Source organism: Budorcas taxicolor, chromosome 25 (assembly GCF_023091745.1).
Source record: "Budorcas taxicolor isolate Tak-1 chromosome 25, Takin1.1, whole genome shotgun sequence".
NCBI lineage: Eukaryota > Metazoa > Chordata > Mammalia > Artiodactyla > Bovidae > Budorcas > Budorcas taxicolor.
This window is the reverse complement of record NC_068934.1, coordinates 43,840,013-43,861,185: the sequence shown is the minus strand read 5'-3', so window position 1 is coordinate 43,861,185 and position 21,173 is coordinate 43,840,013. Positions and strand designations below refer to the sequence as shown.

The following is a 21,173-nucleotide window of genomic DNA, read 5'->3' as shown; positions in this document are numbered from 1 at the left end:
CCCCCTCAGCCGGCCGGCCCGGCCCAGCCTCGGCTCCGCGTCCTCGCCCGGCTCTCAGCCGCCCCTTTGCCCTGCAGCAGCCAGCCCGGTGTCCAGCAGCATGTTCAGCTGGGTCAGCAAGGATGCCCGCCGCAAGAAGGAGCCGGAGCTCTTCCAAACGGTGTCCGAGGGGCTGCGGCAGCTGTACGCGCAGAAGCTGCTGCCTCTGGAGGAGCACTACCGCTTCCACGAGTTCCACTCGCCCGCGCTGGAGGACGCCGACTTCGACAACAAGCCCATGGTGCTCCTCGTGGGCCAGTACAGCACGGGCAAGACCACCTTCATCCGGCACCTGATTGAGCAGGACTTCCCGGGGATGCGCATCGGGCCCGAGCCCACCACCGACTCTTTCATCGCGGTCATGCACGGCCCCACCGAGGGCGTGGTGCCCGGCAACGCGCTCGTTGTCGACCCGCGGCGGCCCTTCCGCAAGCTCAACGCCTTCGGCAACGCCTTCCTCAACAGGTAGCCCCCCCTCGACCCGGGATGTGGGGGAGGGGGCCGCCGGGGTCCCGACAGTCCAGTGACCGCTGCCCACGCTGTTCTTTGTCCGAAACCCCCGCGAGACCCCTCAGCGACCACTCCCCGGAACTGGGTCCCCTGCCACTTTCCAAAGAAAACCCTTACCAAGGGGGTCTGCGAGTAGGTGTCGCCGGCTCCCGCAGCTCTGTCTCCCTCCGCTCCCCTCCCCCGAATTTCCCAGGTTATCGGTTTAACTCCCAACCCTCGACCCTGGCAGATCCCAGACTCCTCACATCCCTCAGGTAGTCTTGGTTTCCACCTCCTTCACTAAGGCTAGGCGCACCTAATTCATTGAGACCAATCTCCCTCACCCGCTCCCTTCAAGGGTCTGTTTCTTAAGTGTCCTGGAAAAATACAGTGAAACTTTTAGCCATTCACTTTGCTAGTGTGGTGTGCCTCCCTGGAGACCGGTGGTTTGTGGAGGAGGGACGGGGGAGATCTGCTGTGGCCTGCTGAGTTTGGGGCGGCCTGCAGAGGCAGCAGACAGAGGGGCGCACCAGCACTTCTTCCAGGGGCAGCTCTGAAGGGCCTGTGCTGCTGTAAAGGTTTCTGGGTTAAGGGTCTGTGTTGCCAGGCCATGGCCCCTGGAGCCCTGGAATCCCCTGTAAACTCCCTAGGATGTTCCCTAACCTACTTGGGCCTCTGTTTCCCAGTTCAATGGGTAAATGAGGGTAACCCTGTAAAGGTCTAACCTTCAGGACCCTATGAATGAAATACATCAGCCTCCTCTCTCAGGAGCGCTACAGCCTGGTTCACTTTTTTCTAAAGGAACTCAAGGTCCTGGCTCAATGGGGATTCCAAAATCTGCCCCCCACACCCCCAGGGGACATACCAAAGGACTTCACAAATTGTCTTCTCTGCCAAACTCCATTAGAGGAGTGACTTTACATGCCTTTCAAAGTCCCTTCTGGGGAGGGGCCTCGGAAGGAATCCCTGACTCTTGCCTTCCAGAAGGTCCCCGCCCTGTGTGATCACATTCCTTTCCAGACACTGTCCAGCCCCACAGGGTAGACCAGCTCGCCCTCGATCCCAGCCAGTGGCCAGGCCAACCTCCGTGTGCAGAGCTGACCTTTTAACCGAGAAGACAGGCTGGCTTCTGTCATTTTTTTGCCTCTTCGGGGCATTTAAACCTGCCTTCCTGTTTCACGGCTTATGGTGTTGGTGAGTCAGGGCCAGAGTAGAGTAAAGCCGTTGGAGTGAGACTCCTGAAGAGGCAGGGTCCTCTTGGCCAGCAGCCCGCCTCGGAGAGATACTGGGGTCTGAGACCTGTGCCTATAGATGGGCAGCTGGCTGTCACCTGGTGGGCGCCATACAGTCTTGTGGGAAGTTTCCCTGCCAGGCTGGGAATTCTGAGCACTCTTAGATCTGGAGAAATTTGGGAGGCTAGAAGAAAGGAGGTGTATTTCCTTCTGCTGGCCTTAGGTATCCACTGCTGATCACGAGAGCAGACCTTTTTTGTAAGGAGAAGTGGATGTATGACCTGTTTTCTGAATTTGGAGACCTAAAGTTTCAGAGCTGGAAGGGATCTTAGACATGATCTCGTGCAGGAAACCGCTGCTCAGGGAGCCCAGCCTTTGACGAGTTCACCACAGAGCACGTTAATGTAGCGCCCTTGCAGGGCCGACTGTCTGCCTTTGTGCAGCCAGTTACCTCCTCCTGCTGCTTCTCCTTGGGGAAAAAAAAAAAAAAAACCAGCGGTCAGGAATGCCATGTCGAAGAGAGGTACCCTGACTATCTCTGCTGGTGCTGCAGGATCTCAGAGCCACGCTTTTATTTCCCTCTGCCACCGCTTCATCGCCAGAGGGTCCCAGAATACGAACGACCTCATCACCGGAAGGGGCCTTATCAGCCGAGGGTGGGGATGTGGGTTTGCGCTGGAGCCGAGGCCCGGGCTGTGTCAGCCCGTGTAGTACACCAGCGCCGCCGGCCAGCCGGGGCACACAAAGGGGGCTCTTCACTGGCTGACACAGCCTCTCCCGCACCCTTAAAGAGACTCATTGAGTCATGGACTTGACTTTCCGGCCTTTTCCCCCTGAGTGGCTGCTCTAAGACTCAAATCAGAGGCAGGGCACAGCCCGGGTACTTGTAACTGGTACTTGTAGCTCGAGATGAAATCAGCACGTCCTTGTTGGTGAGAAAATGGGACGGGACACATCTACACTGCCCGCTCCGTTTCGTGTTTTCGGCATTCACTCCCCGGGCTTTGCAGAGCACCTGATCCGTACAGATGTCAACTTACTGGCTAGGCTCTTGACAAGGCCGTTGTACGTGTGTTGCTTCTCAGAGCCAGCCGAAAATCCTCCCGTTTTGGTTTTCTCTCCGCTGACTCCTCCCCTGGCAGGAGAGCCAGGTTGTGTGTTTATTTACAGCATATGTGCTCTGTTGCTGGCACGGTGAGGATGAGGCCTAAGCTTTCTTCATCCTGAGGGTCAGCTGCTTCTGCTCGGTTGTGCCTGCAGGCAGCACCTCTTGCCCCCGGCCAGCCGCCCCTGGCCTGTGGGCTGCGGTCCCTTAGGGGGATGGGGCCACAGAGAGAAGCTAATCTCCTCAGATTCCTAGACAATGGGCCCTTTTCTAGAGAAGTACCTTTTCTAGAGAAGTGTTTAGAGGACTTCTCTGTGTCCAGTCAAGAATCTCTGGTATCAGATGGGACAGTCCTTCTGGGCTGTTTTGAGCTCGGTGGGAACTTGGGCACACAGAGCTGAGCCCTTGCCCGCGACTCTGTGGCTTCATTCTTCCCTGATCTGCTTTGACTTTGAGAGAATTTGGTGTCCGTGCTTCCCTGCCCCACCATCCACCAGCCTGTGTGGTCCCCTGGCTGTTGCTGGCTGCCCACCGCAGTCCTTTCACCCAAGCAGCTGGGTGGAAGGGAGGGCTGGCCCCAACAGGTATAGGAAAGGACCATCTCTCTCGGTGTGTGGAAATTTAGCCAGGTGGTTGAAAATCTTAATACGCAATTCCAAGGTCCCGGTTGTCACTCTTTCCCTTCCTTCTGGATTTGAATGGTGCCTGAAGCTTGTGCGTGCAGTTTTCGCTAACACGTCAGCAACTTGGAAGTTGAACTCTCGAACTCTGGGGGGAAGAGCTCAGTGAGGGAAGTGCTGATGTGGGTCAATTGGAGTCTGCTGGTTGGATTCCCAGTTAAGACAATACGAGCAATCTGCTGGCCATCCTGGAAACTTCTTTCTGGCCACACGGTATGCAGGATCTTAGTTCCCCTACCAGGGATTGAACCTGTGCCTGCAGTGGAAGTGCAGCATCCTCAACACAACTGTCAGGGAGTTCCCACCCCTGGAAACTTAAGACAGCAGAGAAACCTCCTTTGGGTTCCTTGCTTCTGAAAGGGAAGCCAGAGGCAGAGATGAGGGAGTTCAGAAATCACTGCTGTTTCACCCAGAGCAGCGATAGCCAAATCTTGACCGCACTCTTCCGGGCTCTTACTCTCGGGCAGGTTCATGTGCGCCCAGCTGCCCAACCCGGTCCTGGACAGCATAAGCATCATCGACACGCCGGGGATCCTGTCTGGAGAGAAGCAGCGCATCAGCAGAGGTGAGCAAGCTCTGACACAGCTCGGGGCGCCCGGTGTCGCCAGACAGCTTCCATCTGACGTCAGGGACACGGCCCAGAGGCTACCCAGGTCTCTCCCAGCCTGAGTGAGAACCCGTTTCCCATCAGCCTTGCTATCTGCATGGCGGCTCCCTCTGCTGAGGTTATAGGCACTGTCAGGGTAAGATGACAGCCAACTGTATGTGGTTTTCAAGCTTCCCAGCCTCTGGGGCCTTCTGGAAAGGAGGACAGGATCCTGGCTGGCTGTGAGGTCCAGGTACTCCAGTCAGCATTGCTGCTCTGAAGGAGCCTCTGGTTCCCCTGGGGCGCATTCACCTTAGTTTGAAGCGTTGCCTCCCAGAGGTGGATAAATTCCTAGCGAGTCCAGCAGGACTGTGAGAGAACAGTTTGACTTAAAAGAGCGAGCCGAAAGGACAAGCTGGCAGGGATCTGTTAAACATTCTGGGCTGTGGAAACATGTTCAAATTTGCTTCAGTACTGTTCATCAGCAGCCTCCCTGGGTGCCGCGCGTGGTGGTAAGGTGTGCGTGCTGAATATTAGTGCACCAGGCCCATTTTAGTTGTGTAAACTCCTGTTTCAACTTCGCCAAGCTTCTCTAAACATCTGGTTCAGGATGTGCCTGAACTGGGTTATATTTCTGCTGCTGCCTCTTTCTGTAGAAGGGAGGGGAGCCTCGGGGTCTGAGTGCTTTCTGGGAGGAGCATGGGGGCCACCTCGGAGCAGAGCCTGCAGCTGCAAATGCAAAAGTGAAACAGGATCAGCCTCAGAGGGGGGTGAGGACGAGTGGCCAGATTTGTTTACCATTAACTAGCAGACCTCTCCTGTCTCTCCCCCTTCCCCAGCGGGCCGCCTGGCATTAGTGAGCTTCACAGCAGAAGCCAGCAGCCTGAGATTTGGGAGGCAGTGTGTCTGTGAGGGGGTGGGGGCCCTGTTTTCAGTGCTGAGAAAGCCTGCTGCTCCTTTTTTTTCCTGGCTTGTGGGCCCCTGTCGATATGGGATTGCATCAGAACATGCTGAAACTGCTCTCTTATCTCTCCGTCTGATTTAAACTTCTAGGTTTTCCACCCTTGATGATAGTCACACAGCTAGGGGTTCAAGAGAGCAGATTTGGGGGCCTCTTTGAAAGTGGCAAGGGCCAATTTTTTCTTTCTTATTGCTGTTATTGTTCCAACCTGGTTTTAAGAAAATGCCCGATAAACAAGGCTGTTGTCATTTGCCAAAACAAGCCTTGAGTATCTGATTAAGTTACTCTTAAAGAAAGAGACCCACAAAAGGGGATTTCTTCTCCATCTCCTTCCAGGACTGAGCTTCCCTGGGGGAACTTTCTTTGAGGCTCTGTAGAGTTCTGTCTTTAATGGCCTGGGGGAGTAGGCGGGGAGGGGGTCTCCTGACTGGGGGCTGTCAGGTCAGATTGGTCAGTTGATGTGAATGCATTTTTGGATAAAGGGTAATAATAGCTTGTAAAAAGGGCTTCCCCAGTGCCTCTACAGTAAAGAATCTGCCTGCAGTACAGATAGCAGCAGGAGACACAGGTTTGATTCCTGGGTCAAGAAGATCCCCTGGAGGAGGGCGTGACAACCCACTTCAGTATTCTGGCCTGGAGAATCCCATGGACAGAGGAGGCTGGTGGGCTACAGTCCATAGGGTGGCTCAAAGTTGGACATGACTAAAGTGACTTGGCACGCACGCACACATCCTCCCCAAGCGCCACCTCTTCAGGTATTTAAAGAAAAGCATTTAGGGTTCTTGTGGCCCCTGTTGTCTCCTAAAAGGGAACTCGGAAGCAACAGTTTCCCACCAGTGCTGTGAAGTTCCCCTGCTGGGCAGTTTTTGAAGCTTCAGGCAGGGGCCTTAGAGCTCAGCTGACTGAGGAGCTGGGCACGTCTGCCTCTCTCTCGTTCTTTCCCGTATCTATTTACTTGGCTGTGCCGGATCCCCAGTCGCAGTGGCAGGCTCTTCAGTCTTCGCTGGGGCATGCAGTCTCCTTGCGGCATGTGAGCTCTAGTTCCCTGACCAGGGATCAGAGCCAGGCCCCCTGCATTAGGAGCGCAGAGTCTTAGCCACCGGACCACCGAGGAAGTCCCATGGGTGTCTGTCGTGCTGCACAGGTGCCCTGGCGCTGCCTGCAGGGCTGTTTCCCTCCCTGCTCCCCTTCCCTCCGCTTCCTCACCCCGTCCGTAGAAAGGTGGGCAGTGGTGTCTGGACTTGCTGGCTGCACGACAGGCACCGAATGGGTCCTCAGCGTGCTCTGCAGTCTGGCGGCCTGCGTGTTCCCGGGGACCAGGCCGCCCTGGCCCACCTGGTGCCCATGCATGTTTCAGATACTTGGAGGAAGACGCTGGCAGGAGACTGCTGTATTTCCCCATCATGGGCAGGAAGGAGGAGGTTGGCTTACAGATAAGTGCATCACTTTGAGTGAAGGCGGGCTGTTCTCCTGTGAGGGATCCAGCTGATTTTATCCACTGTTTCTTTCCCTCCGTAACTCTAGTGGTCTTAAAGTATTCTACTAAAAGTTTTGGGCTTCCCATGTAACACTAGTGGTAAAGAACCCACGTGCCAATGCAAGAGACTTAAGAGACATGGGTTTGATCCTTGGGTCAGGATGAGCCCCTGGAGGAGCGTGTGGCAGCCGACTCCAGTATTCTTGCTTGCATACTCCGGTGGACAGAGGAGGCTGCGGGGCTATATTCCATGGGGTCGCACGAAGTTGGACACAACTGAAGTGACTTAGCGCACACTAAAAGTTACCAAGTTGGGATTTACTGCGGGCTACATTTGGGGTCAGCGTTTTATCAGTGGAGAAAGGCCATTGGACTGGACCTCTTAGATGTGCTGGGTGTGGCCTCCGGGGTGGGTGTCCTCCAGGTGGACACGAAAGCGGTTGGCTTCCCCTGGGAGACCCCATTCCTCTGTCACCGCAAAGGTCCATGTCCCCCAGCAGAGGGAGTCAGGGAAGGGCAGTGTGTTCCAGGCTCCCCGGTGGCCACCCCTTGCTCCCGGTGCTGACAGGGTGGAAAGCAGGTGTTTCCCTCTCAGAAAGATCGGGTCCACAGCACACATGGGTCCCAGGCAGGCGGCAGGCGTTTCTGTGGTCTGCTGACCTCATTCCCTGGAAGTCGAGCAGCCTTCTGGAGGCTACAGTTGGCGTCACTTATTGCATTTACCTACAGTTCCCACCCTGTTGGCCTGGCCCCTCCTGACTTTTCCCCTTTCTGAACAGTGCCTAGTGTGTGCAGGAAATACTGGGTGGGGAGATAAGAGGTGGGGCCCGAGCAGGCCCAAAGCGGTCAGGACCCAGCCCAGGCCCTGCAGGAGATGCCTGAGAAGTCCTGCAGGGAAGAGTAGGGGCCTCTGGGGGTCTTGGGCTGCCCCCTCACCCCCTTGTGCTAATCTCCTGAGTGCCTCAAGATAAAGTGCTCTCGTGTCAGCGGACAAAGGTGACCTGCGGGGCCAGCATTCATTCTTGGGTGCTGCCCGTGTGACTGATACAAGGCATTCCAGAGGGCACATGGGGCCCACGGGGCTGGTGCCCGGGGCTCCCAGGCTGCTGGCTGCCCGCACAGTCAGGCAGGGCCTGGGCAGGAGTGGGTCTTCCCATGCTGGTCCTCCGTGGGCAGCGGAGGGCGGCGCTGGGTGGAAGCAGGGGCCGGGGCAGGGCGCCCCCCCACTGTCATGGCAAGGCTGGGAGCTGAGCTGTAACTTTGGTGCCTTGGTGGCCCCCGCCCCGCTCCGTGGGAGTCGAGTCAGCAGGGACCAGTCGTTTCGAGTTGCATTAGGGATGGAGTTCGGCCGGCCAGTGTCTGCTTTCTGCTTGACCTCTGCCCTAGGAAGCAGCACCGCTCGCCGGCTGCCGCAGCTGCCTCTGTTAGGAAGTCGCCGCTCTTCAGATGAGGAAGCGGAGGCTTAGCACCATTAAGCAGCCTAAGAGGACACGCGCCAGCACGTGCTGGCACTGGGATTCGAACCCAGCAGAGGCTTCAGTGTGCGGGAGGCCGGCACTCTGGGCTGAGGAGTTCTGAGAGCATGGCTCTGACGAGCCCTGGGCCCTGCTGTGCCAGCCTCAGCTCCCGGAATGCGCAGGGTCCACTGTGTTTCTCTCCCCACTTGAGACCAGATTCCGAGTCCAGAAATGGGCCTTAGCCTCAGGGCTTTGAACAGCAGTGCTGAGATTTTTTTTGTGTGTGCTCTTTTTTCTGCTCCCTATTCTCTGCCTCCAGTAGAAATCCGCCCCCGCCCCCAGCTGTCCATGGACAGGACCTGAGAGCCCTGGCTAAGGCTGGGTTCTCACTTGCTCCCTGCTAACTGTCCCTGGATCCCAGGCTCTAGCTAAGCTCAGGAGCCATCCCTGGAGCCCCCTGACCACAGGTGGCATTTCCTGCTGCCCTCTCCTGAGAGGCCCTGGCCCCGAAAGCTCACCAGGTTTTCTGTAGCCTGTAGAACGGCTCCGTGAGCCTCGAAGCCTCATGAGAGGCCGAGTACTGCATCCCTGCTGGGGCCCTGGGGGCGGGGGGTGGGGGTGGGGGCCGGGTTGCTGCGCCCCCAGGAGCCACGTCGATAGAACAGGGAATGCAGCACCAGCCTCCCGGTTCTCATCAATGGTCACAGGAATCTGCACGTGTTAAGCTTCTGCCCTAGCGCCCACTGCCCAGTTCAGTGTTCCACAAATGTCAGCTGAATAAAAATACACTGAAAAACCCAGGGATTCCCAGACTGATGAGAAAGGCCTTTCTCTGAAGAACATCCCGAGGAGGCTGGAGGAGGGGAAGCACTGACTCAGCAGGGATTTCCCTTCAGACTCCAGGACCTCCTCTGGGGGCCTGGCTTCAGCACAGCTACCTCCTCAGGGCCTTCCTCTCACTCCCCCACCACCCCCACCCCCCGCCCCCCGCCCCTGTCCAGCTTTTGGCCTCTCTGTGCCCACGGGGGAGTGGGACCAGCCCATTCTGGAGCCCCACCTGTTCCCAGACAGCTGCCTGCAAATACTCAGTTTATATTTGGGGTACGAGGCATTCTTCACACATTATTAGTCGTTGCCCACACAGCCATCGGAATTTGAGCTTCTTGGGCCCAAAATACAAATCCTGTGAGTAAGAGATTGCAAACATTTACGGAGCGCTTAGGGCGGGTCAGGCACTCACTCACAGTCGCAGTGAAACTTGCCACCTTCATGCTGCAGATGAAGAAACGGAAGCTCAGAGAGTAGAAGAAACGGAAGCTCAGAGAGTAGAAGGTCCAGGCCTGACTCCAGAGTCCATCCACCCTTTCCCACCCACCCCCCTGCCCCTGCCCCTGTTCTTTGTTGCTTATTTCTAGGCCAGATTTATTGAGGTCTGTTACATATGATAAAAATTCAGCCAAGGCAGCAGTTGTATAGCCACTGCCGCCATGACCGAAACACAGAGTTTCCATCGCCCCCAGAAAGTTCCCCGCACGCCTCTGTAGACCCTCATCTACATCCCTCGTCCGGCAACCACTGATCTTTGCCCCAAGGTTGTGCCTTTCCAGAAAGTCATAGACGGAGTCGTACAGAACGAAGCCTTTAGCGTCTGTATTCTTGCACTCTGCGTGTGCTTCTGAGGCTCATCCGTCTCTGAGAGCCTGCAGTTCGTTGCTTTCTGTAGCTGTTGCATCCTGGGGTGTGGATGTACCGAGCTTGTCCTCCATCCTCCTGTTGAAGGGCATCTGGGTTTCTGGTTTGGAGCAGTTTTGAATAAAGCTGCTGTAAACATTGGTGCAGAGTGCTAATTTTAATTTCTCAGTTCTCAAGGCATGTGGGGTCTTAGTACCCTGACCAGGGATCAAGCCGCTGCCCTGCGGTGGGAGTGCCGAGTCTTAACCCCTGGACCAGGGAGTCCCGGTTTCTCAGTCTCTTTGGGTAAAGGCCTAGCCTGGGGAGGCCCTATTCTCCCAACCTCTGTGCCCTTCCCTCAGGATCTGTAGCCCCAGGGAACGCTGAACAAGTCCTCACGGTATGTTCTCTTTGCTCTTTAATCTCTCGTGTCCTCCTGCACCCCTGCCTCCTGACCCCAGCGCGGGTTAGGCATGTGTGATGGGAGCTGTGGTAAGAAACGCTGAGGCCCACGCAGCTTGAATGGCAGGAAACAAAAGTTGACTGGAGACAAACCCTCTATTGTTTGCGTTCTAGAAACTTCTGGAATATCTGAAGCAGCTTTCCCCCCAGCTACTGGAACTACCTGTGTTTGGAGGGTGCTGGGCTGGGACGAGGCTGAATCCCAACTCTTCCCTCTTCACCTCTGTGCCAGAGGGTGGGGAGCAAGACTCTTGACTGGAAGGCAGACCCCGTCAGGAGGGAGCCAGCGCCACAGGGGCAGAACCCCTGGGCAGCTGGGGCCTGCAGGAGGCTCGCTGGGGACTGGGCCAAGGCCAGAGCGGCAGGCTGGGGCCTCCTGTCTATATGACCCATGTAAGGTGTGCATGCAAGTGGCAGTCACTCAGTCGTGTCTGACTCTTTGCGACCCGACGGTCTGTCCATGGAATTCTCCAGGCAAGAATACTGGAGTGGGTTGCCATTCCCTTCTCCAGGGGATCTTCCAGACCCAGGGATCAGACCCTGATCTCCTGCGCTGCAGGCACATTCTTTACTGTCTGAGCTACAGGAAGTCTGAAATATGCATAGCACACGCTTTACCATTTCAACCATATTTTAAATGCACAGGTCAGTAGCTTTAAGTACGTTCCCACTGTTGTACAAACACCACCACCATCTATCTCCTCCATAACTTTCTTTCTCTTCCCAAGGGGAAACTCTCTCCTCATTAAAGTACAGCTCCCCTCCCCATCTCCAGCCCCTGGCCCCCACCATTCCACTGTCTGTCTGTGAGTTTGACTCGAGGCACTTCATACCAGTGGAATCGTCCCCCGTGACCGGCTTGTTTCATCATTTCATAATGTCTTCAAGGTCCCGGAACTTCCTGAGCCAAGCTTGTCTCTTATCAGCGCTGGCTTTTACTCACACTGCAGGCTCAGCCCTTTCTTTCCAGCTCAACCCCCGACTGTGTGGTCTATGTCCTTTGTGGGTGTCGGCTCCCCCATGACCGTCCCTCCTGAGATGCACGAGCCTGCAGCACGGTGTCCACACTGGTGTGTGGAGCGTGATGTTCTCCTCACTGGGCGCACGTGTCTTCCTGCTTCTGCTTGGGTTGCTGTGTGTTAGGCCCGATCCTGCCGCCAAGGCTGACCTCTAGGATGTCCCAGAGCCTGGAGGCTCAGTGCTTGGGGCAGTGTTGGGGATGGAGGGCTCCACTCTGGACGTGTCCCTGGTCCCAGGACTTGTCACCTCCCGCTGAGCCCCTTGGGACAGAGCGCAGACTCAGTCGCTGCTCTCAGCATCCCCGATGTGGGTCGGTCCAGCCCTCGGTGCCCTTGGAGACAAACAGGCTGAGGTGTTGGGGGCTCCTGCTGTGGCCGCAGCCATGTGGTAGGACGTGGTCCTCCACCTGCGATGACGTCTCTCGAGTCTGAGCATTGAGACCCTGTGCGTGACCTGTGAGCGTGCTTGGCCAGCCACCAGGTTTCTCTCACCAAAAGTGTGAGCACTTTCCATATAAACAGGAAATTTCATTCACCTGCAAAAAAATGGGCTTCTTCGCTCTGTTGGCTCCAACTTGAGATGTCGGCGAGTAGCTGGGTTTGCAGGCAGGGCCGCACTCGCTCTGGGTGGGGCTGGTAGACCTGGTGCCTCATTCAGAGGCGGTTGCTCCTCCTCCTCTCGTCTTCCTCCTGCTTTCTCCTCCTCCTCCTCTCCCCCCATCAGTTCCCCCGACCCCCCACCACTGGGGGGCTGGAAGAGTGAGGCCAAGCTGGGTGGAGTCCGGGGGTGACCTCAGCTCCCCGCATGCAGTCCTGAGTCCCAGGCCAAAGCTAACTGGGCCTTGAGCCCAGCCCAACAGGGAGCCCCTTTCCCAGCAGCTCGGTTTTGGCATCGCCGCCTCCCCAGCTGTGGGACTTGGGTCGTTTGGACTTGCGGTGGTCTGAGGACGAACAGTGTGCCGAGGCAAGAAGGGGGGCCTCCATTTTTTCCGAGAGGGAGCAGCCCTTCAGTCCTGAGTCATCGCCTTCTCAGCACTGGCCTGCTGTTCCCAGAGCCGGCCATAAAAGGCGGTGGCCTCGAGGCTGGGGCCGGCCTGCTCCCCATTCCTCCAGGGCCCTGGGGACCTTGTACTTTGGAGCCTGCAGCCTGGCGGTGGCGGGCGGGGGAGCGACCTGGCCCTTGCCCCCTGCCTTCCTACACCGTTTGAGTGCAGGGAGTCTGGTAGCCTGGCTGTTCCTTCATCTGCATGGCCCCTGGAAGCCTGATGTCTCCACTGCCCAGGCTTAAGTTCACGTTCACAGGGGCTTTGCTGCCCTCGACTCCACCTCACTCCCACCCTGTTCAAAAACTGGAGGGGGCGGGCGGGTGGAGCCTCCCATCGGAGCATCCTGGTTCCCCACCCTGTCCTGTGGCGGGAACGGGTTGCCCTGGCCAGGCTGTGAGCAAAGTTGCCGGAAGCTGTGCATTTGGCATTTCCCTGAAGTTTCGGTGTCTTCCCACAAGGATCAGCGCCGGCCTCTGGCCTTCGAGCCAGGCTGATGGTTTGTCGCCCTTGGTTCATGATCAGTGATGCACCCCAGTGACTCAGAAGCTCGTTCCAGGGGCCCTCTCCCCGGCCTGAGCCTGCCCGACCCGCATTCGGTGCCGGGGCCTGTGCTAGGAGCCCGTGTGGTCTGAGCTTAGGAGAAGGAATTGTAACTTGACTGTTACAGATGAAAAGAAGCATAACTCAGACGTTAAGAACTTCGGGCCACAGAGTCTGTGGCCCGAGCCGGGAGCAGACTCCAGGGCTTCCTTACTAAGGGCCTGCGTTGTCTCTGCGTGTCCAGATGCATAGGCCTGCGTGGCTGCTGCTTTGGGCGGGCAGACAGCCCTGGAGCCTGTTTGAACTGGGGGCCGGGCAGCCGGAATGTGTGTCTAACCAGGCACGGCTTCACCGCTGGCACGCCCCGCACGGCCCGGTTTATCTTAAAGCATCCCCCGCCCCTGGGGAGTGTTCTGGCTGGAGGGGAGGCGGCCCACGAGACTGGACTCACGTTCAGCCTGGGAGGCTTGGCAGGAGGGCTCAGCCCACGCCTTACAAGAAAACAGGGAGGATGCCCTCTCTGTGGCACCCTGAGTCACTCTGGGCCTTTTGTTGACACTTGGTCCTTTCCTTTGCTCTCCCCCTCTGCCTGCCCCTCTTCTGCTTCCTGCTGTCTAGAGAAGGCCTGTTTAAATCTCAGCCTGGTCGGGGTTGGGGAGTGTGGGTGCAGCTCTGCAGTGGAGAGGGGGCTGGTTTTTGGCCTGTTTCCGGGCAGTGTCTTAGGCCCTTCTGTACAGGGGTGCTTTCTCCGGCACCTTCTCAGGGGCATGGCTGTACTCTGGGAAGGACATAGTGGTTCCTAGGAGGGCCGGCCGGCGGGCCAGCAGGCGAGGAACCAAGGGGCCTTGCCCGGAGTCACGCAGAGAGTGGCGGCTCAAACGCTGGGACCCAGGCTTCCCAAAGACTCTGGAGCCCTTGTTTCCATGGTCTTCCTACCACTCCTTAATATGCCTAAAAGATAAGCAGAATTTTTACTTCTTCTGGGAACGGTACAGGTAGAAGCATTTTGAGGTGGCATAATTGTCAAAATGTGTTACAATTAAACCATATTGGAGAGACTCACAGATCCATTGGCTTAGATTAGGCATCTGATAGTTTGTGTGAAATACTATAGCGCTGTATTCCAGCTCCTGTCCTCACACCTGCATTCCAGGCCTCGGGGAGGGAGACGAGGAAAAAGGGCTGGTGCACCTTCTCGTGGCTTGTTCATTTCTGCAGTAGAGAGGCTGGGAAATTCCGTCTGAAGCTGGGGGACCGGGAATTGAGCTGAAACCAGACGGTTCTGTCAGCAGTGCAGCCGCAGACCAACAGCCTTAATTGTTGGTGGGAAACAGCACAGAATAGAGTTGGGAACTGGGGCTCAGTCCAGCCGATTCATTTTAGAGGGGGAAGTGGTTTGCAGCACTTCATAGGTTTATAGAGCAAAGGTCAGCAAATATTTTCTTTTAGGGTCAGAGTGTTCAAAATTATTCGCTTTCCAGGCCTCGCGGTCTCTGCCACAGCCAAACTGCTATCGTAGCACAGAAACAGCCAGAGACAGTACAGACGAGCAGGCTGTTCCAATAAAACTTTATGAACAGGTGGAGGGCCACATCCGGCCCCTGAGCTGTAGCTTGCCAGCCCCTGTTGTCGAGAATGAATGACACTCCTGCAGCACACGGAGCCCAGCACGGAGCCCTGGGCCAGCGGCAGCCGCGGGTCTTCCTGCTCTTGACTGTGGCTGCCGTGCGGCGCACCCGGCTGGGAGCACCCAGGTCTGTTCTCACCGCCCCGTGCTGCTCGGTCCCCTCCTGGCTTTGCCATAGTTGTACCCACTTTAGGACTTGGACTTCATGAGTTTCTTCCCATTGTTTGGGCTTTATTTTTTTCTATTCCATTTTTTTTTTCCTATTCCATTATTATGGGCTTCCCTTGTGACTCAGCCGGTAAAGAATCCGCCTGCAGTGCGAGAGACCTGGGTTTGATCCTTGGGTTGGGAAGATCCCCTGGAGAAGGGAAAAGCTGCCCACTCCAGTGTTCTGGCCTGGAGAATTCCATGGACTGTATAGCCCATGGGGACATGACTGAGTGACTTTCACTTTCCATTATTTGTTTGTAAAGCACCTCTTAGTGCCAGAAGCTACATGGGGGAGGGCTTACGGTGGTGGGTACAGAAGTAGGGGGTGCCTGACTGACCCACTGCCCTCAGGGTGCTGTGCTGTCCACAGGAGTCCCTTCTGGAAACTTAGGGTGAGAAGTGCCAGGCCAAGTCAGAGATGGGAGCCATCAGACCCCCAGGGTCCCTGACCCACCCTTTCTTTTCCGGCAGGGTATGACTTCGCGGCTGTCCTCGAGTGGTTCGCCGAGCGGGTGGACCGTATCATCTTGCTCTTCGACGCCCACAAGCTGGACATCTCTGACGAGTTCTCGGAGGTCATCAAGGCCCTCAAGAACCACGAGGACAAGATCCGCGTGGTGCTGAACAAGGCCGACCAGATTGAGACGCAGCAGCTGATGCGGGTCTACGGGGCCCTCATGTGGTCCCTGGGGAAGATCATCAACACCCCCGAGGTGGTCCGGGTGTACATCGGCTCCTTCTGGTCCCACCCGCTCCTCATCCCCGACAACCGCAAGCTCTTCGAGGCCGAGGAGCAGGACCTCTTCAAAGACATCCAATCTCTGCCCCGAAACGCCGCCCTCAGGAAGCTCAACGACCTAATCAAGCGGGCGCGGCTGGCCAAGGTAGACCCGGGGGGTTGGCCGGGGGGGAGGCCACAGGCCAGGGCGCTCTGGGGCGGCTGCTTGGGCCCCTGGGACTGAATGCCCCAGACCCAGCCCTGCACTCACTGGCCGCACTGTGCCATGTCTCGTCTGAATCTGTCCTCTTGTGCACCCATGGGTGCAATCTCTTCCTCACTGAGATTCTTTTTAACACATAAACATCAAAACAAGAAGATGCCACTCTACTGAGGGGTGGCCTGGGGAGCCGCTCGAGGCCTCATTGGCTGACCCCCCCAGGCCTGCCAAGCACTGAGTGCCTGCAGCACGTGCCAGGTGCCGGGGAGGCAGTGGGAACTGCCCGGTTCCCAGCCTCCAGCATTTGTCCACCACACAGAGGAGAGCAGAGGACCAAAAGAGAGCACAGTTTATTTGTATCGTCTTGGTTGCTACGGAAGCAGGTGGCTGGGGAGCTGTCCTGAGGAGGATGGACCAGACTCCGGGGGGACCTGGGCGGGAAGTGATGCTTCAGCTGGAACAGGAGGTAGTTCATGGAGAATTGGGGTGTAGGCCTGCAGGCCCAGGGAGGCCACTGGGTGGCCTCCGCCCCAGAGGCCTTGCAAACCATCCCTGCCCTCCACGGAAGCTCAGGGCCTGCTGGCATCTGCGCACAGCATCTGAATTGCTCGAGTTTGGAGCCTCAGTGCCTCGCTGAGCACTGCACAAGCCTCCGGGGTCTGGGAAGGGAGGGTTAATGCTGCCAGTGGACCCTTCAGACCTCGAGGAGCAAAGCATGTTCCCTGTGTGTCTGTGCTCACACACTCAGTCGTGTCCAGCTCTTAGCGACCCCATGGACTGTTGCCCCCTATGCTTCTCTGTCTGTGGAATTTCCTAGGCAAGAAGACTAGAGTAGGTTGCCGTTTCCTTCTCCAGGGGATCTTCCCACCCCAGGGATGGAACCATGTCTCTTGAGTCTCCTGCTTTGGCAGACGGACTCTTTACCACGGGATCAATGGCATGTCCCCTTAGGACATATGATTTTTAAAAATGCACGTCGTGAGCATCTCCAGGAGCAGGCCCTGTCCTGGGAGAGCTGGGCAGACCCCTAGGCAGTGCTCCTGCCCCCGTGGAGCCGATTGCCTGTGTGTAGCCCAGAGGCTTTGGGGCTCTGTTGTGGGCCAAACACAGTGACTCAGGGCACCCACTGTCTTGAGGCCTGAATTCAGGTAGCTCTGAGTACTCCCTGTCCCAAATAATGGGCAGTGACCCATCATCGTTCACCCCTTGGTGTGTCTCCACCCTGGTTACCCAGAGTGCCCCAGGACCAGTAGACTGGAGCTTGCTAGAAGCATAGGTTTCTAGGCCCCACCTCTGCCCTCCTGAACCGGAATCTGCATTTGGACACGGTCTCCTGTGACCTACTGTATGCTCAGTAAAGAGGGGGAACCCCGCCCTGCAGGACTCGGGGCTGGGCTAGGAGAACCCCGCCCTGCAGGACTCGGGGCTGGGCTAGGAGAACCCCGCCCTGCAGGACTCGGGGCTGCTCAGTTCTCTAGCTGTCTCACTTCTGGAACCTTCCTGATGGTGAGCTGGTTCTGAGAAAGGAACCCATTAGAACATCCACATAAGTGGCTCCTGGCCTCAAGGGCCAAGTGGTGTCCTGAGCTGAAGAAGAGAGCAGTGAATGGAGGGGGTTGCTGGCCTCCTGTTTCTGGTCCAACTTCTACTTGATTGCAGGAAAGGACCACGCCACCCCCCCCACCCCCCCGCCCCAGCCTGCCATCCAGCCCCACTCCTGGCAGGGTTCTTGCTCAGCCTCAGGACAGAACAAGGGGCAGGCTTTGGGCCCCTGCCCATTCATCTGCAGAGATGGTGTGTAATGGCGTGGCCCTCGGGCACGTTGAGTCACCCTGCCTGGAAAGCCCCAGCCTCTCCAGTCTCGTCCTGCACCTGCTGTTGTGAGACCGTTTCCTTTTCCTGGACTGAGTCGCTCAGTCTCTGCCAGCCTGTAACGAGCAAAGCTGTGACTGTGACCAACCTGCTGCCCTCAGGCAGTTCTCAGCCAGGTTTCAACCCTGCAGGGAAGACAGGGTCAGGCTGGTGGAGGGGTTTTTCGGGGTGGAGTTGGCAGGTCTGGGAGAAGAGGGCGTGAGGCTGGCTCGTTGCAGCCCTCCTAGCTGGACACTGCTTGGCAAGGCCATGGGATTGGAGGGCTGTGCTCTCCACAGGCTGCCAGCATTCCTGCCCGCTGTGGAGAAGGGAAGGGTGTACCACCCTAATTGGCAGGATGTGTTAGATATACCTAACTAAGGTACTGAGTTTAGAATAAAGACTGAAACATCTGGGAATATCCTTGTGGGAGTTTTCTGATCCTTAGTCATCCCCAAGGCAATCCTGATGATCATGCCGGGCATAACTTGATCAGGCCACGCCCTGAGAAGGTGTCCAGGAAGCACTTCACTCCGCCCCTTCCCTGTCTTCACAGGTCCACGCGTACATCATCAGCTCCCTCAAGAAGGAGATGCCCAATGTCTTCGGGAAGGAGAGCAAGAAGAAAGAGCTGGTGAACAACCTGGGCGAGATCTACCAGAAGATTGAGCGGGAGCATCAGATCTCCCCTGGCGACTTCCCCAACCTCCGCAAGATGCAGGTACAGCCGCCCCCTCTGCCCTGGGAGCAGGCTGGTGGGGATCGGAATGCGGACAGCTCGGGGCACCGGGGCAGTGATTCTGGAGGGAACCCCGGCTCCACGGGGTGGGGCCTCCCAAAGTGGAAGCAGCACCCCACCCAATCGGAAGCTGACCCGGGGAGAGGTGGACCCGGGCCGTGACACCTTGCAGGGGAATGTGGTGACTCACCCAGAGGGGTAGGGAGAGGGCGGGGCCGTGCCAGGCACCCCAGCCTCCTCCCAGTTAATTCTTGCCTCAGTCCTGCTAGGAGGGGACTGCTTTTACCTCCAAGACTGAAGTGGCTGGGGCCGTGAGGTGGAGCCAGCTCTTTTTCCTTGGGAACGCTTTGCTGCACGTGCAGCACCAGAGCCCAGGAGGGCTGACCCAGGCCTGTCTGCCCTCCCCTGCCCCAACAGGAGCTCCTGCAGACCCAGGACTTCAGCAAATTCCAAGCCCTGAAGCCCAAGCTGCTGGACACAGTGGACGACATGCTAGCCAACGACATCGCCCGGCTAATGGTGATGGTGCGCCAGGAGGAGTCCCTGATGCCCGCCCAGGTCGTGAAGGGCGGTGCCTTCGACGGCACCATGAATGGGCCCTTCGGGCACGGCTATGGCGAGGGGGCCGGTGAGGGCATCGACGATGTCGAGTGGGTGGTGGGCAAGGACAAACCCACCTACGACGAGATCTTCTACACGCTGTCGCCTGTCAACGGCAAGATCACGGGCGCCAACGCCAAGAAGGAGATGGTAAAGTCCAAGCTCCCCAACACGGTGCTGGGGAAGATCTGGAAGCTGGCCGACGTGGACCGGGACGGGCTGCTGGACGACGAGGAGTTCGCCCTGGCCAACCACCTCATCAAAGTCAAGCTGGAGGGCCACGAGCTGCCCGCCGACCTGCCGCCACACCTGGTCCCGCCCTCCAAGCGGAGGCACGAGTGACACCCTGCCGCCGGACTCCAGCACCCAGTGCCCAGCAAGGCGGAGACTGGGGGAGCCCGCAGTTCCCAGACCATAAAGGCTGAGCGCTGCTTCCTCAGCTCGCAAAGGAAAAGCACCATCTTTCTCTTAAGGCTGCTCCTGGGGAGGCAGGGGTGACACTCACATGTGAATGATGGAATTTTGTGCATAAGAACTATGGATATTTTTAATATATAACATTAGAGGCAGCGTTCTTTCTTGCCTCCTCCTCCGTCTGGCAGCCCCGTGCACGCAGGGCCTCTGTCCTCCCGTCCTCACCTCCCGAGGCGGGGAGTCGGCCTCGCTTGCCCCTCCTGCAGCTGCGGCCTCTGCAGACAGGGATGCTGGGTCGCCATTCTTTCAGGCTGAGTCGCTCCTCAGGCCAGTGGCCCCCTCCCCGCCCAGCCCGGCCTCCGCCGCCGCTCACGGATTCAGGTGGTTCTGTGCCTCCCTCCTTCCCTTCCCAAGGTGCCCTGGCCGCAGGCCCTGCCCTTGCTCCCGCATCCCCCTGACATGGCATCACAGAAGCCAGGCTCGGCTGCCCTTTTTGTGGGGAGTCCAGGGGCTCAGGGGGAATGGGGTGGAGAATGTCTTCCAGAGAAATACGTAAGCTAGCTTTTCTTTTATAAAGTAACCCCTTTCATATTTGACTGAATTTTCCAGTAACTTCCCAGCCACTTGTTCAGAAGCTGTGAGTTTTGTCTCCTTCCCCACACCCCACTCAGGAGCCATGGGAGGTGGGGTGTGTGTGGAGCACACCCCACTGGAGACCCCAGGGGCGGCGTTCCCTGCTTCACCCTCTCACTTCCCTGGAACATTCTGGCACACCTCCCTGCCCCACTTTGGTGGGCGGCGGGTCCTCAGGAACCTAGTGGGGCTCGGTGCTCCAGCCTGGGTCCTATCTGGCGTCCAGACAGACCAGGGACAGTCCAGCCCCTACCCTCTCCCACCTGCCTTCCTCCTGAGGGGGGCTCCACTTGGACGCCCTGAGAATGGCGCCCCCTAGGCTGAGTAGCCAGAAACCCGAGCCCACCGCGGCCAGTGGACATTCCTGCGGGCCAGCGGATGGCCTCCAGGGCTGTGATCGCAGGGCCCCTGAGGCGAGGGCAGCCAGCTTCCCACCGGCACACCCTCGGGGGTCTCAGGGACTCCTTCACTCCGACCTCTGACCCGGCCCACCCTCCCAGTGCTCCTCTCTAGGCCCCCACTGGGTCCGCGTCCCCAGGAACTGGCCTCGTTACTTTTAGCGGGCCTTGGCCCCCACCCCACACAGTATCAGGAGGATGGAGGTGGATGCCTCGTCGGGAATTCACTGTTGAAGTTTCAGTAGCTTAACCACACTTGCCCGTGGAGAGAAAAAGCAACTGAAGACACGACTTTTTTTCTTGCATTAAAAAATGTTAAATTGTGCTGAAGCTGGCTTCTGGCTCTGAGATGTCTCTTCCCAGGGCTTGCCCTCACAGTGCCTGCCGGGATGCTGGCAGAACAGCCAGGGGGTGGGGGCCAAGATACAAGCAGAGACAGACTGGCAAGCCCAGCAGGGTTAGGCCTGCAAATGGGGCCAACAATCCCCTTTCCTTGTGCTCAGTGGGGGCTGAGCAGGAATCGTTTATTTGGGGGAAGGATGGGGTGAAGAGGTTGGGAGAGCCTCTGATGACTGGAGACTAGGCTTCCCCCACCCCCAGGGGTTGGGGGAGCAGGTGCCCACGCCCCCGCCCTGACCATGATCTTCACCACATCACCTCCAACCTGGGCTTCGCCCTAGCCATGGACAGACAGGTGGGCGCCCACAGGCACCTGGAGGGGGCAAGCAGACACGGAGCACTGGGCTCTGTGCTGGCCCCAGGGTGATTTAGAGACGGAAGGCAGTACTTTGAGGGCAGACCTAGCAGATAACACCAGCAACACAACTACAAAGGGGGGAGCCAGCCAGCGTCACAGATGGGGGACTGTTTGTACCCACAGAGGGGAGGGTGACAAATTGGAGCCGACGCTGAGGAAGTGCAGATTTGAGGTGCAATTGAGGTGGAATCCGCTCCAGGCACATTTGTGGCAAGAGGCAGGATGTGAGCAGGTGCCTGTGG

General features: G+C 57.7%; 1 protein-coding gene across 1 annotated transcript; it reads left to right on the top strand.

Moving 5' to 3' along the window:
- On the top strand, nucleotides 1–19,298 carry EHD1 (EH domain containing 1). The gene is made up of 5 exons (XM_052661601.1): nucleotides 1–504; nucleotides 4,013–4,110; nucleotides 15,073–15,485; nucleotides 17,947–18,111; nucleotides 18,547–19,298. The coding sequence occupies exons 1-5, from the start codon at nucleotides 101–103 to the stop codon at nucleotides 19,069–19,071; spliced, it is 1,605 nt and encodes a 534-aa protein (XP_052517561.1). The 5' UTR covers nucleotides 1–100; the 3' UTR covers nucleotides 19,072–19,298.
- The last annotated feature ends 1,875 nt before the right edge of the window (nucleotides 19,299–21,173 follow it).

Excerpts from the sequence above, each read along its gene's own strand:
- EHD1 (XM_052661601.1), top strand. The coding sequence starts at position 101 with ATGTTCAGCTGGGTCAGCAAGGATGCCCGCCGCAAGAAGGAGCCGGAG. Across the intron at positions 15,486-17,946 it reads AGCGGGCGCGGCTGGCCAAG|GTCCACGCGTACATCATCAG; the intron begins GTAGACCCGGGG and ends CTGTCTTCACAG. Across the intron at positions 18,112-18,546 it reads CCAACCTCCGCAAGATGCAG|GAGCTCCTGCAGACCCAGGA; the intron begins GTACAGCCGCCC and ends CTGCCCCAACAG.